We start from the raw sequence: 17207 nt of genomic DNA on the forward strand, positions 1-17207 counted from the left end.
ATGCGAAACTATGAGCCGAAGCGTGTTTAAACGCATCCCTAAAGCAATGTCTTCCACTTGTTTTAAAGCAGTTGAGTTCTCGACTCAGCAGAAAAGAGCATCTCAATGCTGGCCCGTAAAGCAGTCCTCACCATTTCCTTTCTTCATGAATCCATCTCTCTCTCTCTCTCAACTCCCTCTTTCTTTAGCTTTCGTGTGTGAACACCCACCGGCAACCATTCCACTGTTGAAGTCCCACATCTTCTGAGAACAGATATATATTTTACTAGCGGCATTTGGCGAGGGGCGTGGAAGTATCTCTCGTAGCCTTTTCCTTTTTCTTTTTTGTCTTTCCAACTACGGTAACACTGCCGGGTCTCCTGGCGCTTTAGTTCGATTCTGTTCCTTGCACCTCCATACAAACGACACATCTTCTCACGCATTTCTACTCGCCCCCTCCCTTCAGCATTGCACCATGTCAATGTCGTCGTCGTCGTTGGTGAAGTGCGAGGTCCACCTCACGCACAAGCACTTCTACCCGGGCGATGCGGTGGAGGGTGCCGTCGTCATCGACGCCGCCGCCGCCTTCGACGTCTTCAACGTGCACATTAAAATCGTGGGCAAGGAGGAGGTGTACACGATGGTGGATCAGGTGAAGGAGTCGAAGATCAAGAACGTGCAGTTTGGGATCAGTTCACAGGACTACGTGTACTACCGCGAAATCGTGACCATTGCCGGGGCGCTCATGACGATGAAAGACACCAACAAGGGCAAGAAGAGACCGCCGTACAGCTCTCGAAGGGGTCAGGTCGTGGCAGGGGAGGAGGGAGAAGGGAATGAGGACGACGACAGTGATGATGTTGACGACGATGCGGACGCTGAGCCAACTGCCGGGGAAGATCAGACGGCGGCAACGGAGGACGGGGACGGCATCAACTCGTTCCGCTACAACGAAAGTATTTGGGCGCCGCCTGGCGTGGCGCAGCAGAACCGGTCCTTCGCCGTCTCCCAACTCGCCGCGGAGGAGGGGGTGTCGGTGCGCTTCCCAGCCGGGCATTACGTCTACCCCTTTCGCTTCCTCCTGTCCGCCTCCCTCCCGCCGAACTACGACACGGGCATCTGCGTGAAGGATAGTCAGTTCAGCAACAGCCAGGCGGTGCTGCACTACTACGTGAAGGTGTACGTGTGGTCGCCGAGCCGGGTGCAGATCGCCTCCGCGCGCGCGGACTTTATAATGGGTGCGATGCAGCCGGAGTACGGCGGCAGCCACACAACAGGCAACAACAGCATGATCAACATCAGTAATAACAGCGGTGGTAATGGTACCAGCGGCAACGCAGCGAATCTCTCCTTGTCCGCGGCGGACGGGAATCGTGCGAAGCTGCGGGCGGTGGCCGTGCCTGGCAAAACGGTGAAGTGCGTCTTCCCGGTTATGGGCATGTGCTCCTGCATGGCCACGGACGCCAAGCTGCACGTTGCCTTCACCATTCCGGCGGAGTCTTTCCAGATCGAGCGCGACGCCATCTCCGTCAGCTGCGCCATCGCGTCGAACACGTCGAAGAAGGCGATCCGCGGCCTCAAGGTCCAGCTCGTGCAGATCCTCAAGTTTGAGACGACAGACGCGCTCGTCACCATTCGCAAAACAGTCGCCGAGGCATCCGTGCTGAAGGCGGTAAAGCCCGGAAGGGGCGGGACAATAGCCGGGAGCACGAAGATGCTGGAGAGCCGCGAGGACTTCATGCCGACCATGAAGACGTCCGGGTTGGAGGTGGGCTACGTGGTGCGGGTGGAACTGCTCGCGAGCCACATTGATCAGGCCTACTACGAGTTTGAAGGGATTCAGGTGGCGGGGGCAATGATGGCGGGATCGGTGCCGCCGGTAGGGCCGATGCGCTTCACCGCCCTGCCGCGTGGACGTCTGACGCAGCGGGAGGCGTTCTACGCCGTTCCAACGAACCCGGCGGAGACGCCGCTGATCGCGAATTTGAGCGCACCACTGTCCCGTAGCGGCTCGCGAGCGGTGTCGCGGCGGACGTCGCGGATGAACTCCCGTGCGCCGACTCCGCGCCAGAAGTGAGGGCAGCGAAGGTGGACGGAGGTGAGTTCATTGCAATGGCCAACTCCCAAGGCTGCGTCGACACCTTGCGTGGTTGCGCTGTGAAGAATTATTTTTCTAGAAACAGTTTTTAATTCTCGTCTCCTGTATGCTTTTCGTGTCCTTCTTCGCCTTTAGTATTCACGATTACTTCGTTCTCGTCTTGTACGTTGTTCTGTTTCGCTATTATCCGTTTCAGAAAAACCATGTGTAGACGTCATTGTTTTGTCCGTTACATCTGCTGAGAAAGAAGTTTAGTGATGGGAAGGTGTTTCCTTAGTTTTATTTGTTTTCCATTTCCTCGGACACAAAAACTCCCACTCACGCCCTTCAATCTTATCGTCATCAGCAAAAACGCTTTTTTACGTAATTCCTCTTCTTTCTTTAAATGAAGCTACAAGAAGCAAGACGAACATGTTTTTCTTTTTTGACTTTGTACGACTACGGCTATTATTCTGGCTTCGAATTTCACAAAACACGGTCACGGTGCGCGCGCTTTATTCGCTGACTTCGCGTTGCTCGCTGTGCGCGCTGCTTTCCTTTTTTCTTGTTCGGTTGATTTCCTTCTGTCTTTAAGAAACATCTTTCTTATGGCGCGACGAGGCCTTCAAAACAACCCCTCCCCTTCAACATTAAAAAGAAAAACCACATCAAGAACGCAAGCCGATACTCTGAGCGCTACACTAGCCTCAACGAAGGTGTCCTGGTATTGCTTAACCGTTCAACAAAAATGGAGAGTTATTTCATGCTGCACACGTATGTCAAGGACTTCGTTGTCTACGGGTAGAAACGTTTTCTTCTTCTGTTCTGATGTCATGCTCGCCCATCTTTTTCTTTCCCTCTTTCTCTTTCTCTCTCTCTCTCTTACCATTTACACTGTGCCGCAGCAATACGTGCGTTCCCGACCGTACTGGGTGATGCAATTATAACGTCATTTTGTCGTTGTTGGCTCCCCTCTTCTTCTTCTGCACGTAGTAAATAAAAAGGCTTCATTTCCTTGAACTTCTGCACATGCGAGGACCCACGACCTGAAATTGGCCTTTGGCTTTTTCTTTTTATATAAAAATTCTCTTACTTTCTGTGGTATTTTTTCAGCAGCGGCTGCACCCAGAACGTTTTGGTTGCTCTAACTTCTTGTGCTTTACTTTAACCCCATCCTATATAGACTTCTATTGTTTGTCTTTTCTAAGCACACGTCACCGGAGCCCTGGCGTTATACATCACCTCCACTTTCAGAAGCGATTGCAGCTGATTTGCCTTCTCTTGTGCAAGGAACTGTACAGATTTCTTTTTTCTCTCCTGGAGTACAGCCTCGTGTCTCGTCATTACTCCAGTAGCGGCTTGTCACTAAGCACGGTGGCCGGGCAGAGTGCTGCCTCTATTTTTGTCGAGGCTTTGTGCTAACGTAAGCAGATCGTGCGAGTTGGCCCATCAGCTGCTCCTGCTCCTCTTGCACCGCCTCGAGCTCTTTCGCTTTCTCTTCTTTGTATTTTCGACTATTTTTAGAGCCTTTTCTTATATTAAAAATAAAAAAGAATTGACGTTATATAATCCGAAGCTGCGACCGCAGAGTAGTTTTATATATCGTCAAAATCCTGCCATCGCAGTCGGCTGCCCTTTACGCTTTCCTCAACGCCCATCTGGTATTTCTGTTTTTCTCTCCTCCGTACTTCGTATTGTTCCGTATCCAGCTCCCCATAAATAACCTCTCCCTCTTGTCTGTTCATACAAGAAGCAAAGCTGTGCTTCGGAGGACGGAAAAGAGAAACTCTCAAATAAGTTGTTTGCAATCGAGCACGCTGCATCAAAGCTGTTCCATTCTTTTCTTTTCTTTTCTGTTTTGCTGTGTGCGTACGTAGGTGCTCTATCTGCATCTCTTCCGGTGTTTGACGCGGTCTAATTCACAATCTCTCTCTCTCTGATGTATCTTGCTTTGCACTTGCTGTCGCTTTCTTTCTTTCAGGTAGTCGTTGCGTCATCTTCGCCTTTTTTCCTCTTATGTGTTGATGGGGTAAGTGCACGTCGTATTCCACTGCAGACGTGCCTACCCATCTTTGTTTTTCTCCCTCTTATTCCTGTGCTAGCGCGCGTTGCCGCCTTTCGTCTGGAATCGACTCCGATTGTTTCCTTCCCCTCCTCCTTTGCTAATCTCTCTCCTTGACTAGCAACGCTGCGCCTTTTGGCGTTCGTAGCTCGCTTTTCGACGTACAGGGTGACACGTGACACTACCTAAAAAAAGACAAAATAAAACGTCTGCACACCTCAGAAAAGAGAATTTGCGTGATTTCTTAATTTGTATTTTTTAAATTACCTGTTGAAGTTTAAGAAACACTTTATTGATCTCGCTCTCTGCCCGGTACGGCCCACAGTACCTCCGCCGTCCGTTTCTGTCCTCTTTTTCATTGCCCCGCTGCAGCGGAAACATCATGACCACCAACGAGGATTTCTCCTCCTTCTGTGCGACCTCCTTGATGGATTTCAAGTCCCAATCCCCTAAAAGACGGTCCAAGGTTGTCGCCCCTACCGCGGAAGAACGCCGGCTGCTGAACTACAACTCGTACGGCACCTTTGCCATCCCGTATGGCGCCTTCCGCCGCCACAGCGACGACGCTGCCACCAGTTTCTACCGCCACGACTCGGTGATAGAGGAGGGCAACGCGAATCATCTCTCCATCGTCTCCGCCGTCAATGTCTCCACATCCACATCCTCGTCGGAGGACAGCGCCGACACGCTTTCTTCTGCGTCCTCAGCGCGAGGGCTGACAAGCTGTCGTCAGTCGTACGCGACGTACAACGGCGGTTCCACCTGGGGCGGGCGGTGGGGGTCCGGCGCGTACCACTTCGAGAACTCCGGCCGAGCCCCGATAACGGCAAAGACGTACACGGCTACGAGCAGCGTCCCACTGCCTGTCATGCCTGCTATGCCTGCAATGCCTGATGTGCAAGCTGTTGCGGTGGTTCCGCAGTCTCCGAAGCGGCTCTGCGCAGTGAAGCCGATCCGCACCGTTCACCCCCCGACCCCGCCCCCCATCGAAGTTGACTTCAGCGGCGACAACGACGATGAGCTGCTGCCGGATGAAAACAAAACACAGCAGTTCTTTCGATTGGCCCTGCAGCACCGCAATCGACGCGTGCGGCTAATGGAGCAGCGAGAAAGCGGGCAGAAGCCACCGCGTCGCGCTCGTGTCCGGCCACAGGTGGTGCTGTCCAACAAGAAAAGTGCGTTCTCGGCCGCCCTGGCCGCCGTGTTTGCACGGCCGCTGCCGAAGGAGAAGAAGAGGGTGATGCTGCCCACCCCGCCACGCGCACCGCAGTCACCGCAGCAGCGTCCGGACCGGTCACGATACGCCTCCCTCTCCACCGCCAAGCCTGATTCTCAGCAAGCCCACCGCACCGACCCTCCGTCAGACGCGCCTGCGACCGCTACACTCCGCGCGCCCCACCTTCGCTCGCGCAATGGCGCTCCACCGTTTGCCGGTCAAATGGTCGACTACGCGTGGGAGATGGACAACTTCCACAAACCGGCGTTGGCGGTGGCGGCCGCGGCGGAGGTGACAAGCAGCAACGCCTCCAGCGAGTCGAGCTCCACGTCGTCTGACAGCGATGCCGAGCCCATACCCGCAGAGGAGCGGGAACTGTGGGGTGTGTGCCCGCAGCGGGACTTCCCTCTGGTGAGGTCGCCCGTCTGGGCAGCACTGGATAACCCTCGTCATCACGATGGCAGCGGCGAGAACGCTCACAATGGCAGCTCTGCTGCGCCAGATGGTGATGATGATCGCTCTTCGTCCGATTCGAGTAGCGAAGACGAGGACGATGAGGAGGTAGGAGTGGTGTTTGCAAGTTCTCCTTCTTTTGCGGTGGCGATGCACACCGAGCGTAGCACACCCCTGCCCGGGGAGAAACCGACGGCCCGTTCAGAGGTGGCGATGTACGCCTTGAAAATGCACCGCAGTCCTGAAATGGGCCTCACTGTCAACTCAAGTCACGGCACGGCGAACTCGACAGATTGCCTCTCCGATTCTTCTTCCTCCTCGTCGAAGTCGTCTAGCGGGTCGTCGTCGTCCTCGATGCCGCGGGGGAGTTGCAAAGGAGCGGCACCGAACCAAACTCGCCAGCGGGCTGATGTCGCGCTGCAGCCACCACAGCAGCACGGCGAATCAACGACGAGCCGTCGCGAGCGCAACGGCGCGAGGGTGATCTTCCGTCCTCGGGCCCCGGAAATTAGTGAGGCGATGCCCATAGTGCATCTTCGCTATCGTCGTCCCAACGGCTTCCGTCGTATGTTCAATGGGAAGATATAAAAAACATCGTTTCTACGCTTATAAGGCTCTCAGCGGCAGCGCGTTGCGGCTAGAGGACGCTGCCGTGGCTCAACAGAGTATGGATTGTAGCTTTGGATCGGCTAGCTAGATTCTCTTTCAAAAACAAAGAGAAAAACTGTTATATTCACTTGACTTTGTTTCCTATGCGCCTCTCGCCAGGAGCGGTTAGCGCGACTGTTCGTATTTTTACCTTTTATTTTTTCCCCTCTTTTTTTTCCTATATGCTCTCGTACCTCTTTCTCTCTGGCTGTGGTGGTGCGTACCTCAACCTTCCTTTCAACATATATCGTCCCCTTTCTTTTTTGGTTCTCAGTTATGTGCACATGTGGAATGCGTCGCAGGTAGTTCTCTTGCTCCTAATGCCAACAAACAAGGTTTCTTTTTTTCACTTTCAACCTGATGTTTTACAGTTCTTATCTTCTGTTGTTCGCTCGTGCTGCAAGTGTCTGCTTCGTACATTCCTTTTCCGCTTTCCTGTTTCATCTTTGCAAAAAATGTTTTCCTGCCTTTCAAGCGACGTGCTGCTCGTCTGACTCACCATCACATTTTTTTTTCTTATGTTGTTAAATTGTCGGCTCATATGCCTCGGGATTTCTTACTTGCTTTTGTTAATCCCGAGTATCGATAATCTTCCGCAGCTTCTTTTCTCTGCCATCTGGACTTTCTTCATGGGGCCACCTTTCCATGCTTGTGAGGTGAAGGGCGGCGCCTTGTTTTCGTCGGACGTTGTATTATTATCGCGTCTCTTCGGGTGTTTGGTTTCGTGTGCAGGTGTACTGTCAGCGGTAGCGCGTTGTCTGGCTCTCTCTAATATATCGGCCTTCTTTCCGCTTTCCTCGACGCTTCTTTTTATTTATTCAGAACTTTGAAACTAATGTGTTACGTGCACGTGTGTGTGTGTGTGTGTGTTGGGTGTGGTGATTAGTTCCATCTCCTTCTTTTTTGCTTCTTCCTTGATCGGCGTTTCTATCTCACTTTTTTAAAAATCAAGTATCTTTGATGCTGCCTTTAAAGCTTTATCGCGCCTTACGAAAGGCGACGAAGCTGATCCCGCGTGCTTGAAGCCAAACATCACGGCTGGCGTCTCTTGGCTGCGGCTCCTGCAGAGCCGTTTATTTACCCTGCCGTAAGACTTGTGAAAACGTCTTCTTTTGTTTTCATTCGCGGTCCGGCGCTCTATTTAATGGTTCTTATTGTTCTCTCGCTTTTTGTTGATCTAACAAATGGTAGAGACTTTTGTTCGCGAAGCGTTATGTGAAGTGTCACATGCAAGTGATCGCTACTGTGCTTTATTCTTTTTTAAATAAATTTCTCTGTTTTGTGAAGGACGTTCCGATCCAACTGTCATTGTTTCCTCCATTCGTGTCCGTTTACAAAACATGTCCCTCGATCAGGGTTTTGCTTTACTTCTCTCGTTTATTAGTATTAGTATTATTATTTTAAATGTAGGCGAAAGCGTCTCTTATAGTTTTGTTTCTCTATTTCTAAAAAAATATATAATTGGTGTGGTGATGGGCATGCGACAGCACACAAAAAGAGCTGCCTGTCGTCGCGTTGTAAGTGGAAGGCGCCAACCGTCTTCTGTCTCGTAATGATTCTTCGTGCGTAGGGAAGAAACAGGAGCCATTCTTTAGGCGAATTCTTTGCAGCGGTTGCTTTGCACGTATGCGCGTGTTGTTGGTTAAGATGTATCCCCCTCTCCTTTGTTTTTTTTTTTGATTAATTCTGCCTTTCTTACGCTCTATTGTCGAGCGTCAACTCATTCATCTTCATCTTCTTTGCATCACCCATCACTTCTGTGTGCACGTTTATCGAGGTGACAGCGGCGCCCTCTCTCTTTGCTTTTTTCATTATTTTTGTTCTCTCCGTCTTGCGCCTTTTCTGCTTCATATACACACCGCGAAAACGTGATGTGGTGACCGGATATCCAAAAGGAAAGACCTTGCTTTAAGAAAAGGAAAGATAATGAATGATCTTAGCCAAAGGCGAATACGAGAAAGAAAAAAGGAAGCCATTGCCTCTACAATGAAAGAGAGTCGCCCAGCGACGACGACGACCTGACCACGCGCTTGGACGCTGACGAGAGAGAGCGAGGGCAGATCAAACTTCAGGTACGGATGCGACACGGGTGCTCGCTTATGTAGCATCGTTGTCACTAAGTCGATACACGAAAGGCAGATCGTTTTGTTCAAGTTCGAATCAACGACTCGCTCTTCTCAGCCTTTTGATAGGCAAAGACACCACTCTGTTTCGGAAAGCAACGGAAGCGGTGGCACACACGGCTAAAAGTTGTGTGCTTCGAGCTCTGATGCTGCTGTCGTTTTCTTACCTCACAAACTGACCTTTAATTCTTCATTCCTGCCAGGCTGAGTTACTTCCTCCGACCTCTTTCTCTTTTCTCATCTTCGCCTTTCTCTTCTCTGTTCTCTTTGACAGCCGATATTCCTCTTCATCCATCTCGTGCTGTACTTCCCTGCACTTACGGCGCTCATTTGTGCATCCTGAGGCCAACGAACTGTGCGGAGGCCCGGAAGAGCTTTCAAAGCAGAAATACGACATCGGGCTTTCTATTCACTTTGGCTTTACAGACATATTTTCTTTCGCTGGTGTGCCTCCGTGGCAGCCGTGAACCGCGCAGATAGCACAACGCACTTTCTGTTCTTTCTCTGCGTTGAGTGTTCGTCAACTCTCTTCCGACTCATCGAAAGGAACATCGGCGGCATCGCTCACCCCCTCGTCAGCACAGCTCCATCAAACGCGGATATATATATACAAATCACGAAGAGCAAATGTCGAGGAGTCAGCTTTCGATCGACCTGGAGGACTTCCTCGGTCACTCGGACCCGAATCCACCGCACACCGTCTTGACGGGCATCACACCGCTCGCCCCTTTTCGTGCGGCGGCTGCAGCGACTGAGCGCCACGACGCGCTGAATGTCTCCGACGTGGACGACGCGGTGCCGATCCCAATTGGCGTGCGCCACCGCGTCCGCCCACGTGACAGGACGGACGGCTCCACCGCCTCCCTCTCTCGCGAGACGCAGCGCAGAGCCGTGCTGGAGCGCCACCTCGCACTGCACCACTCTGAAAGCCGTCGCAGCCGCGACGACGGCTACACGTCGGACCACCAGGGCAGTGACGTGCTGCTGTCTGGCGAGGCGAGCCGCGACCCCGCCGTGCACGGTCCTCGGCGTCGACTGGAGTCGAATCGGCACGATGTCAGCCGAAGCTTCGCCGAGTCGCAGGAGGTGGAGCGGCATCAGCAGCAGCTCATCAAGATTTTCACGGAGCGGCTGGAGCACATGGAGAGCCGCTTTGAGGCTCGCATTGAGGAGCTGACGAAGAAGCTGGACGACGTGAACACGCAGTACGGCGCGAAGTTTGACTCCACGTTTGCGAAGATGCACGATACACTGGAAAGGAAAGGCGTGGAGGTGAGCCGGCTGGAGACGGAGCTGCGGGTGTTGAACGAAAGCGTGAGGAGCGACAAGAGTGACTTGAAGTCGTGCCGCGACAGCGTCGAGGCGTGCCGGCGTGATGTGGCCAATTTGGATGGTCGAATCACCGACTTGTGCGCGCGGCAGGCCGCCCCGAGAGCGGGAGTGCCTTCTACTGCTGTGCCTTCCCCCGCACCCTTTCAGGCAACTGCTGGAGGAGGAGGAGGTGGCAGTGGATTTGGCGGTATTGGCATGGGAGGTAGCAGCACGAGGATCAACAGCAGCGAGAATGAAGGCGAAGCGGCGACATCGACCACGCCGAAGCCACCGTCCAACCCCTTCGGTGCTCCCCCCACAACAGCGGCTTCACCACCACCACCACCACCACCACCTGCAACTAAAGGGTTCTCTGGTTTCTCCTTCAGCACCGGCGGCGGCAGCGTCGGCAACACAAACCCGTTTGGCGCGAAACCAACCGAGACGAAAGATTCTTCCACAGAAAGCGCGTCACAGCCATCGGCGAATGCCTCAGCACCAGCGCCTGCGTTTGGTGCCACCGCCTTCGGCTCCACTGGTGCGAACGCGTCTCCGGAAGGCGCCAAAACGGCTGGCGGCAACCCTTTCTCCTTTGGTGGCAGCAACGGCAGCAACACCACAGCGGGGGCGGCGTCGAGTAGCGCCTTCGGCTCTGCGGGAGGCTTCTCCACCAGCGCCTCCGCAGCGGACGGTGGTGGTAGTGCGCCGTCGAAGCCATCTGCGTTTGGTGCAGCAGCCAACGGAGCCGCTGCCCAGCCGCCCACCGCGTCCAATGGATTAACCGGTGCTGCACCTTCGGCGGGCCCTTCGCCCTTCTCCTTTGGCGGCGCTTCCCCTACGCCACCTTCCACGAACACGACCACCACAGCTATTGCCGCAACCTCTGCCACGCCTTCTTTCTCCTTCGGCGGAGCTCCTTCCACCGCAACAAACACCGGCCCGACCCCAGCGATTGGATCAGCCCCCACCGCACCCTCCGCCGCACCCCCCTTCGGTGCTTCGAACGCCTCCCCGTTTGGCACCACGACGGTCAGCAGCGGCAGCACCCTTAACAATACCAACACGACCAACGCTGCACCTGCCCCTGCATCGGGTGGCTTTTCATTCAGCGCTGCGGCACAGATAAACCCAAATGCTGCTACCACTACTACTAATACTAACAACAGTAGCAATGCATCGCCGTTTGGTAGTGGCAGCAACGCTTTCGGCAGCGCTGGCGCGTCGGCCCCTGCGCCGATTGGTGGCGGTGCCTTCTCCAGTGCTGCCCCTACCGGCCCCTCCGCGTCGAGCCCTTTTTCTTTCGGTGCTGCCACCAACAGCCCTAGCGGGGTCGCGAGCAACGGTGGTGGAAGTGCCACCGGCAACGCCACCGGCACGGCTCCTGTCTTTGGCGGTAATGCAGCTGCCCCTAGCCAGTTTGGCGCCGCACAAGTCCCCGCGAGTGCCCCTTCGACTACGTTTGGCGCACCGCTGAGTTCGATGGTGGGCAGCGGTGGTACGAGCTTTCCTTTTCCATCTGCGACAGGTGGTGGAGCAGCAGCAGGAGTGAGTACGAGCGCGGCTTCTCCGTTTGGGGGCACGACGAGTACCGCAGCAGGGAGCGGAGGCAGCAACAACGGTGGTGGCGCTTTCGGTGTGAATGGCAGCAGTAATAATAATAGTAACGGCTTTGGAGGCGCTGCGGGTACGGCCTTTGGTGCGACACCGATGAATGGTCCAGCGCCGATGTTTGGTGGCAACAGCAGCGTTGGCGGCACCTCCGGGGGTTCCGCTGCTGGCGGTGGTGGTGGTGGCTTCGGTGCTGCCCCACCGGCGTTTGCGCAGCCCACCGGCTCCTCTGCCGGCTTCGGCAACGGTGCTGCGGGTGCTATGGGAGGTAATGTGATGGCCGGAGGAGGTGCTGGTGGTGCGCCGGTGCATACGAACGTGCTCGGCTCTACTCGACGCAAGCAGACACGTCGCTACTAAGGTTTGAGTATATTCCTGTGTGCGGATCTCTTTTTTCTTTTTGTTATTGTTATTTGATTGCTGTTGAAGCGTTGAGACGGCCTCGGCGCAAAGTAAGGGATAGTGCTCTGTTTTGACTTTGTTGATGCCGAAGTGTGAGGTATATACATGTACGCCGGTCAGGTTGCTTGGGAAAGCGCTCCGTCGAAGGAGAGAAGCGAGCATCGCGGCGGCAAACCATAGTAGAGTTGACTGTTGGTTCATAAGCCTTTGTGTGTGTGTGTCGAATGATGGATGTTTCGGAGGAAAGGGAAAGGGAGCCCGTAAGTGGTGTTCCATTGCTTCTGTTTATGAAGTTCTTCACGCTGTTGGCGATGAGAGCATTCACTTGAGCTTGTTGGTGGTGTTTCCGTTCTTTGACGGGTGGAATTACTGTATAGAAAGGAATATATATATATAGGATAACTACGAGTGAATGACAAACAGCCGTGATGCAACGAAGTGCTGCGTTTACGTATCTTGGCTGTTTTGCACTCTTTCGCATGCGCTTCGTGACGTTCGAAAGTGTAAGGCCGACGAAACAGCAGGTGTGCATGCGGCTGTCGTCCTAATGCAGGTGTCCTGCTCGGCGCTGGTGGCTTTGCCTGCACTTGTTTTTGATTCTTTTAGTCTGGCACACAAGACGATCGGCTCCCACCAACGAAGCGATTCGATGAGGCCTTTCCATATTTCTGCTTCCCGACATGCAATCCCGTAAACGGCTTCCCCTTTTTTCTCGCCCCTTTTGCTGCCTTGCATGGATTGTCCTCACGGACGTGCGTTCGCCTTCTCTCTGCTGCAGAACCTTGCCGCTATACACGCCTTTCTTTTTCCCTTCAAAATCAGATTCTCGAAGTCATACAAACTGCTTGTATTTCCCCTCAACTTCTCCTTTTCCATAAAACAACAACAATAACGACAAAAAGAAGAACAATGCCCTCTCTCTTTCCGGTAAACATCCGCTTCCTCGAGGAGGTCGGCTCCACCATGGAGGTAGGGCGTGAGATGATCGCTGCCGCCGCCGGCAAACCCTTCGGTGTAGTGGCTGGGATGCAGACGGCGGGGCGTGGGACTGGCGGCCGCACCTGGACCTCCCCAAAAGGCAACATGTACTTCACCCTCTGCGTTCCCCACAACGAGAAGGCGGCGTGCTTTAAGGAGGAGTTAGTGCCGGTGATGCCGCTCGTCTGCGGACTCGCCTGCCGCCGTGCGGTGCTGGAGGTGCTGCACCTGGACGCCGCGTCGGCCAGCGCGAGCGTCGCGGCGGAGGCGGCGAAGGCCGTGTCCACCAAGTGGCCGAACGACCTCATCTTCCGCCACAAAAAGATCGGCGGCACCCTGATTGAAAACGAGGATGGCTATCTCTTGATTGGTATGGGCATGAACGTGGCGGTCGGGCCGAAGGTGACAGATGCGGGGCGTGAGGCGACAACCATCAACGAAATCGCGGATGAGTTCGGCGTGAAGCACGTGGACCCGAAGGACCTGGCCAACGCCATTTGGGTGCACTTCTTCGATATCTGCAACGCAGACGGCGTAACGCGTGCGTCCATCGTGGCCGACTTTGATAAGGTGATCGACAAATCGCTGAAGCTGCACAAGCGCCTCCCGGATGGCCGCGATCCGGAGGAGCTGACGGCGGTGTCGCTGAACAGCTGGGGACACCTGACGGTGCGCCACGCTGACGGAAGCACCGAGGACCTCGCTGCGGAGTACCTGTTCTAAGTTCAATGGAACCTAACACAAGGATTTTCTCTCATCGGTGGAAACGATCTTTTCCTTCTTTTTCATTTCTTCCTTTTACTGCCGAAGGAACCAGGTACGTAAACTTTATTGGGCGCTGTATTTCCTTCTTCGTTTTTTGTTTTATTTTCTGGTCTTTTCCTTCTGTTTTTTTTTTCAGTATCCGCCGTTTTATGTTCTACGCTGCTTTTCGTTCCTCTCCCACTCTTCCTATCGACTCCTTCGCCGACGAGCAGCGGAGCAAGTAACATCACGTCTTGTTTTTGCTTCTTTTTCTTCAAATTTTACCTCTTGTCACTAACAGGCTTTATGTATTCACATACACACTCAGAACAAAAATACCACTCACACCTAAGAAGAAAATTCCAGTAATTATATTTTAATTAGAAACAGTACAGCAGTCCCCCCAAAACGTGTCGAGCGTTCCAATGCAGCTGAGGTGCTTGTGTGGGGGTTCCTCTACGTAAAATGCAGCTGGAGGCTTGCGTTTGCTGGCTTTCATAGAGGTTCTTAGCTCTTCCTTTTCAGGGTACGCACAACACAAAAGAGGTCCATGTTGATCGAGAGCCTCCGTGAAGCGCCAGCGGAGAGACGGCGTTCATGAAGACCGGCATCCCCCCTCTTTCTGGGCGGCATCTCTTTTTCGTTCTGGGCTGCGTTGCCCGTCGTGGCGCAAAACAACAAACAACGAAATGCCACGTATTTCAAGATGCAGCAATGGCAATGAAAAAGCAAAAGAATCGATTTGTTGCTCGTCGACGGCGACCTCGACAGGTGTTGTGCGATAGTTTTTTTTGTTGTTGCAGCCAAGCTCCCTTCTTTTTTAAAGCTGGTGCTCCTGTTAGTCTCCTTACGAGGGCTTTGAAAGATAAGGCGGTGAGAAATCTCCTGCCGGTGCGTGACTTTAAAGGGCTTTTCGTGTACTCTTTGGAATTCTTTCTCTATTCACCCATGCGTGTACGCTCTTTGTATCCGCTCCCATCTTCTACTCTCCATTTTTTTTTTTCGTTCACAAGAGCCATGCGGAAGCTGACGTCGAAGACACGACCGGGATGGGTCGCTGCGCAGATGCGCCATTGCAGCAGCAGCGAGAAGAGCAGCAGCCGCAGTGGCACAACAGCGTCCTCTTCCACTGCCCCCCACCCTTCACCGTCTAGTTCTAAAACTACCGATGCCGCCACCTTCCAAAAGGCGCCGCTGCACCCCGTCCACGCCGAAAACGACGACATTGCGAACCGCGTGGCGGCAGGACGCTCCCCGCACCTCAACACCGCCTATCAGTCAAAGTGGCGGCGCACGGCGGCTGCCTCCACCACCACAGATGGCGGACCGCACAGAAGTCCACGCCAGCGTGTACGACAGACGCAATCATCCAAGCGGCGTGCTACCACCTTCGCCGACGACACCGGCGCAGGGGCCTCAGCGGCAGACAACCGCAGCAGCACCGCCACCACAAATCTCCCGATGGTGCACCCCGGTGCGGAGCTCCCACCGCTGCCGCAAGGGCGACTGACCGAGAAGCGGGTGGGTAAGTTCTCATTCGTGTCCGACCCGAGCGAGCGGGCGAGCCGTGACTTCTACGGCCACGAGGTGCCCAACAACACGCCCAAGGCGAGGCTGCCCATGTGGGCCTCCAGCCTGACGGCGCCGTCGCTGGGGAAGGTGCGGTTGGTGCCGGAGACATGGACCTCGCAGGACGCCCGCGGCACGATCGACGCGGTGACCACCGCAAAATTCGTGGCGTGGCTGACGGACACCGTGCTGCCGGCGGGTGCTGCGCTGCGGGAGCAGCTGAACACGAGCGTTCTGCTGGACCTGCGGAGGGCGACGGCGCGTGGGGTGTACGCGAGGAGGACGTTTTCCAAGGGCGAGGTGGTGCTGACTATTCCGGTGAGCACGGCATCCAGTGCCCCTACTTCTGCCGCCGCTGCCACTGCTCTTGGGCAAACCTCGTGGAACACCCCGTGGTTGACGCTGAACAGCGAAGTGCTTGCTGCCCATTCCACCGGCGCACGCAGACGACCTGGCCTGCCGGATTATGAGGCGATCAAGCAGGTGCTCTCGGTGCGTCGCTCCTCCTTCGACCCGATTCCACACCCCATGTTTATCGATCAGGTACACGCGGCGCTACTGCTGGCCTGCGAGAAGGCGGATGGGCCGTCGAGTCCGCTGCACCCCTACATCCAGCTCCTGCCGGCTGAGGAGCTTTTTGATGATGAGCGAATCAAGGAGCTGCACCTGGGTGTGCTGGATCCACCGACGCACATGGAGTACACGGAGCACCGCAGTCGCTTTCAGCACTATCTGCGTGAGCTGCATAAGGCGTGGTGGAAGTCGTACGAGAACGCCGTGACGGCGCTGCAGGGACAGACGCAGCAGGTGTCCGAGGGTGCCGCAACGAGTCCTACAAGCGCAGCGTCGTCTTTGGGCTACAACGCAACGCTGCCCCTCACCTCGAGCAAGGTCGTCATCGTCGGTGCTGAACGGACGGCGGCTGTCACGGCGGCTGACGTGTCGACCCGACCCACCGACATCCCAGAGCACCGTACGGCGGTGGACGTGATACCAAACACGTCGTTGCCTTCGTTGTTGCCGCCGCCTTCGTTGGAGGACGTGGAGTGGGCCTTTCGCGTGGTGCTGTCCCGGCAAAAAATGCTGCCTCACTTACGGGTCGACCGACAAGCCTTTGAGCGTGTTCAGCAGGAGAGTGCAGAGGGCGACGAGCTGGACGGCTTTGGCAGAGCACTCATGAAGTGCAAGTACGCGCTCTATCAGCACGTGCTGCGTGCGGTGGATGCCGATCGACTACACGTAAATGAGGTGGATCCGTCGTCCATTCCGACGGTGGTGCCGCTGCTGGACATGCTGAGTCACCCCCCGAGTGGCGTGGGGAACGTGCGGTACAGCGTAGAAGAAGTGCAGCGGCAGCCCGTTAAAGAAGGCGGTACTCGCAACGATGGGGCATTCGACAAGGCGACCTCAAGCACAGCGGCAGTGGATGACGACAGCCATCCTTGTCGAACTTTTCAAGTAGTTGTACGAGCTGCGGAGAACATTGACGAGGATGAGGAGCTCACGGTGGCCTATACAAAGTGCTACAGTGTGGCGTACACGTTGTACCGCTACGGATTTCTGCCGCTCAGCCGCCGAGAAGACGACACAGCGGCGCTGCTGATGGCGAATGGAATGGATGGGAGGCTCCAGCCAACGCGACGTGCTTTGAGGGCGACAGCGGCGCCGCTGACCCAAAAGTGGTGGGCTTCGTTGATCAGCAGATAACGGAGAACTTGTGGCGTTATTATTTTTGTTTTGGTCTGGTTTGAGCACGTGAGACACAAACAGAGCTGGTAGAGAAGACACGCCCGTATCCGGCAGGCAACAATGATTTTTTCCATTTTAAGTTTCGTGCCGGTTACCGCATAGTCACAGTCCCCCTCATAAAGGGAAGCATCTCGAACATGATTTGGAATTGCTGCAACAAAGAGTCGGTGGTTGTGTTAAGCGGCGCTCGCTGCTTTGATTTCTTCCGACACATGGACAGGCATCTGATGGACATCCACCACAGCAAATATTGGACACAGAATTGAAAGCGAAATCGGCGACAAACTC

General features: G+C 54.7%; 5 protein-coding genes across 5 annotated transcripts; all 5 read left to right on the plus strand.

Annotated features, from left to right (window-relative positions):
- Window positions 1-454: 454 nt before the first annotated feature.
- Window positions 455-2056, plus strand: ABB37_06007 (putative arrestin domain-containing protein; the record flags this gene model as incomplete). The annotated part of the gene is made up of 1 exon (XM_015804248.1): window positions 455-2056. The coding sequence occupies one exon, from the start codon at window positions 455-457 to the stop codon at window positions 2054-2056; it is 1602 nt and encodes a 533-aa protein (XP_015657382.1).
- Window positions 2057-4500: 2444 nt separating this feature from the next.
- ABB37_06008 (hypothetical protein) lies at window positions 4501-6375 on the plus strand (the record flags this gene model as incomplete). The annotated part of the gene is made up of 1 exon (XM_015804249.1): window positions 4501-6375. The coding sequence occupies one exon, from the start codon at window positions 4501-4503 to the stop codon at window positions 6373-6375; it is 1875 nt and encodes a 624-aa protein (XP_015657383.1).
- Window positions 6376-9185: 2810 nt separating this feature from the next.
- On the plus strand, window positions 9186-11837 carry ABB37_06009 (hypothetical protein; the record flags this gene model as incomplete). Its single annotated transcript, XM_015804250.1, has 1 exon — window positions 9186-11837. The coding sequence occupies one exon, from the start codon at window positions 9186-9188 to the stop codon at window positions 11835-11837; it is 2652 nt and encodes an 883-aa protein (XP_015657384.1).
- A 951-nt stretch (window positions 11838-12788) lies between these two features.
- ABB37_06010 (biotin/lipoate protein ligase-like protein) lies at window positions 12789-13580 on the plus strand (the record flags this gene model as incomplete). Its single annotated transcript, XM_015804251.1, has 1 exon — window positions 12789-13580. The coding sequence occupies one exon, from the start codon at window positions 12789-12791 to the stop codon at window positions 13578-13580; it is 792 nt and encodes a 263-aa protein (XP_015657385.1).
- Window positions 13581-14618: 1038 nt separating this feature from the next.
- On the plus strand, window positions 14619-16877 carry ABB37_06011 (putative mitochondrial hypothetical protein; the record flags this gene model as incomplete). The annotated part of the gene is made up of 1 exon (XM_015804252.1): window positions 14619-16877. The coding sequence occupies one exon, from the start codon at window positions 14619-14621 to the stop codon at window positions 16875-16877; it is 2259 nt and encodes a 752-aa protein (XP_015657386.1).
- Window positions 16878-17207: the final 330 nt, after the last annotated feature.

Source organism: Leptomonas pyrrhocoris, assembly GCF_001293395.1.
Source record: "Leptomonas pyrrhocoris isolate H10 chromosome Unknown, whole genome shotgun sequence".
NCBI lineage: Eukaryota > Euglenozoa > Kinetoplastea > Trypanosomatida > Trypanosomatidae > Leptomonas > Leptomonas pyrrhocoris.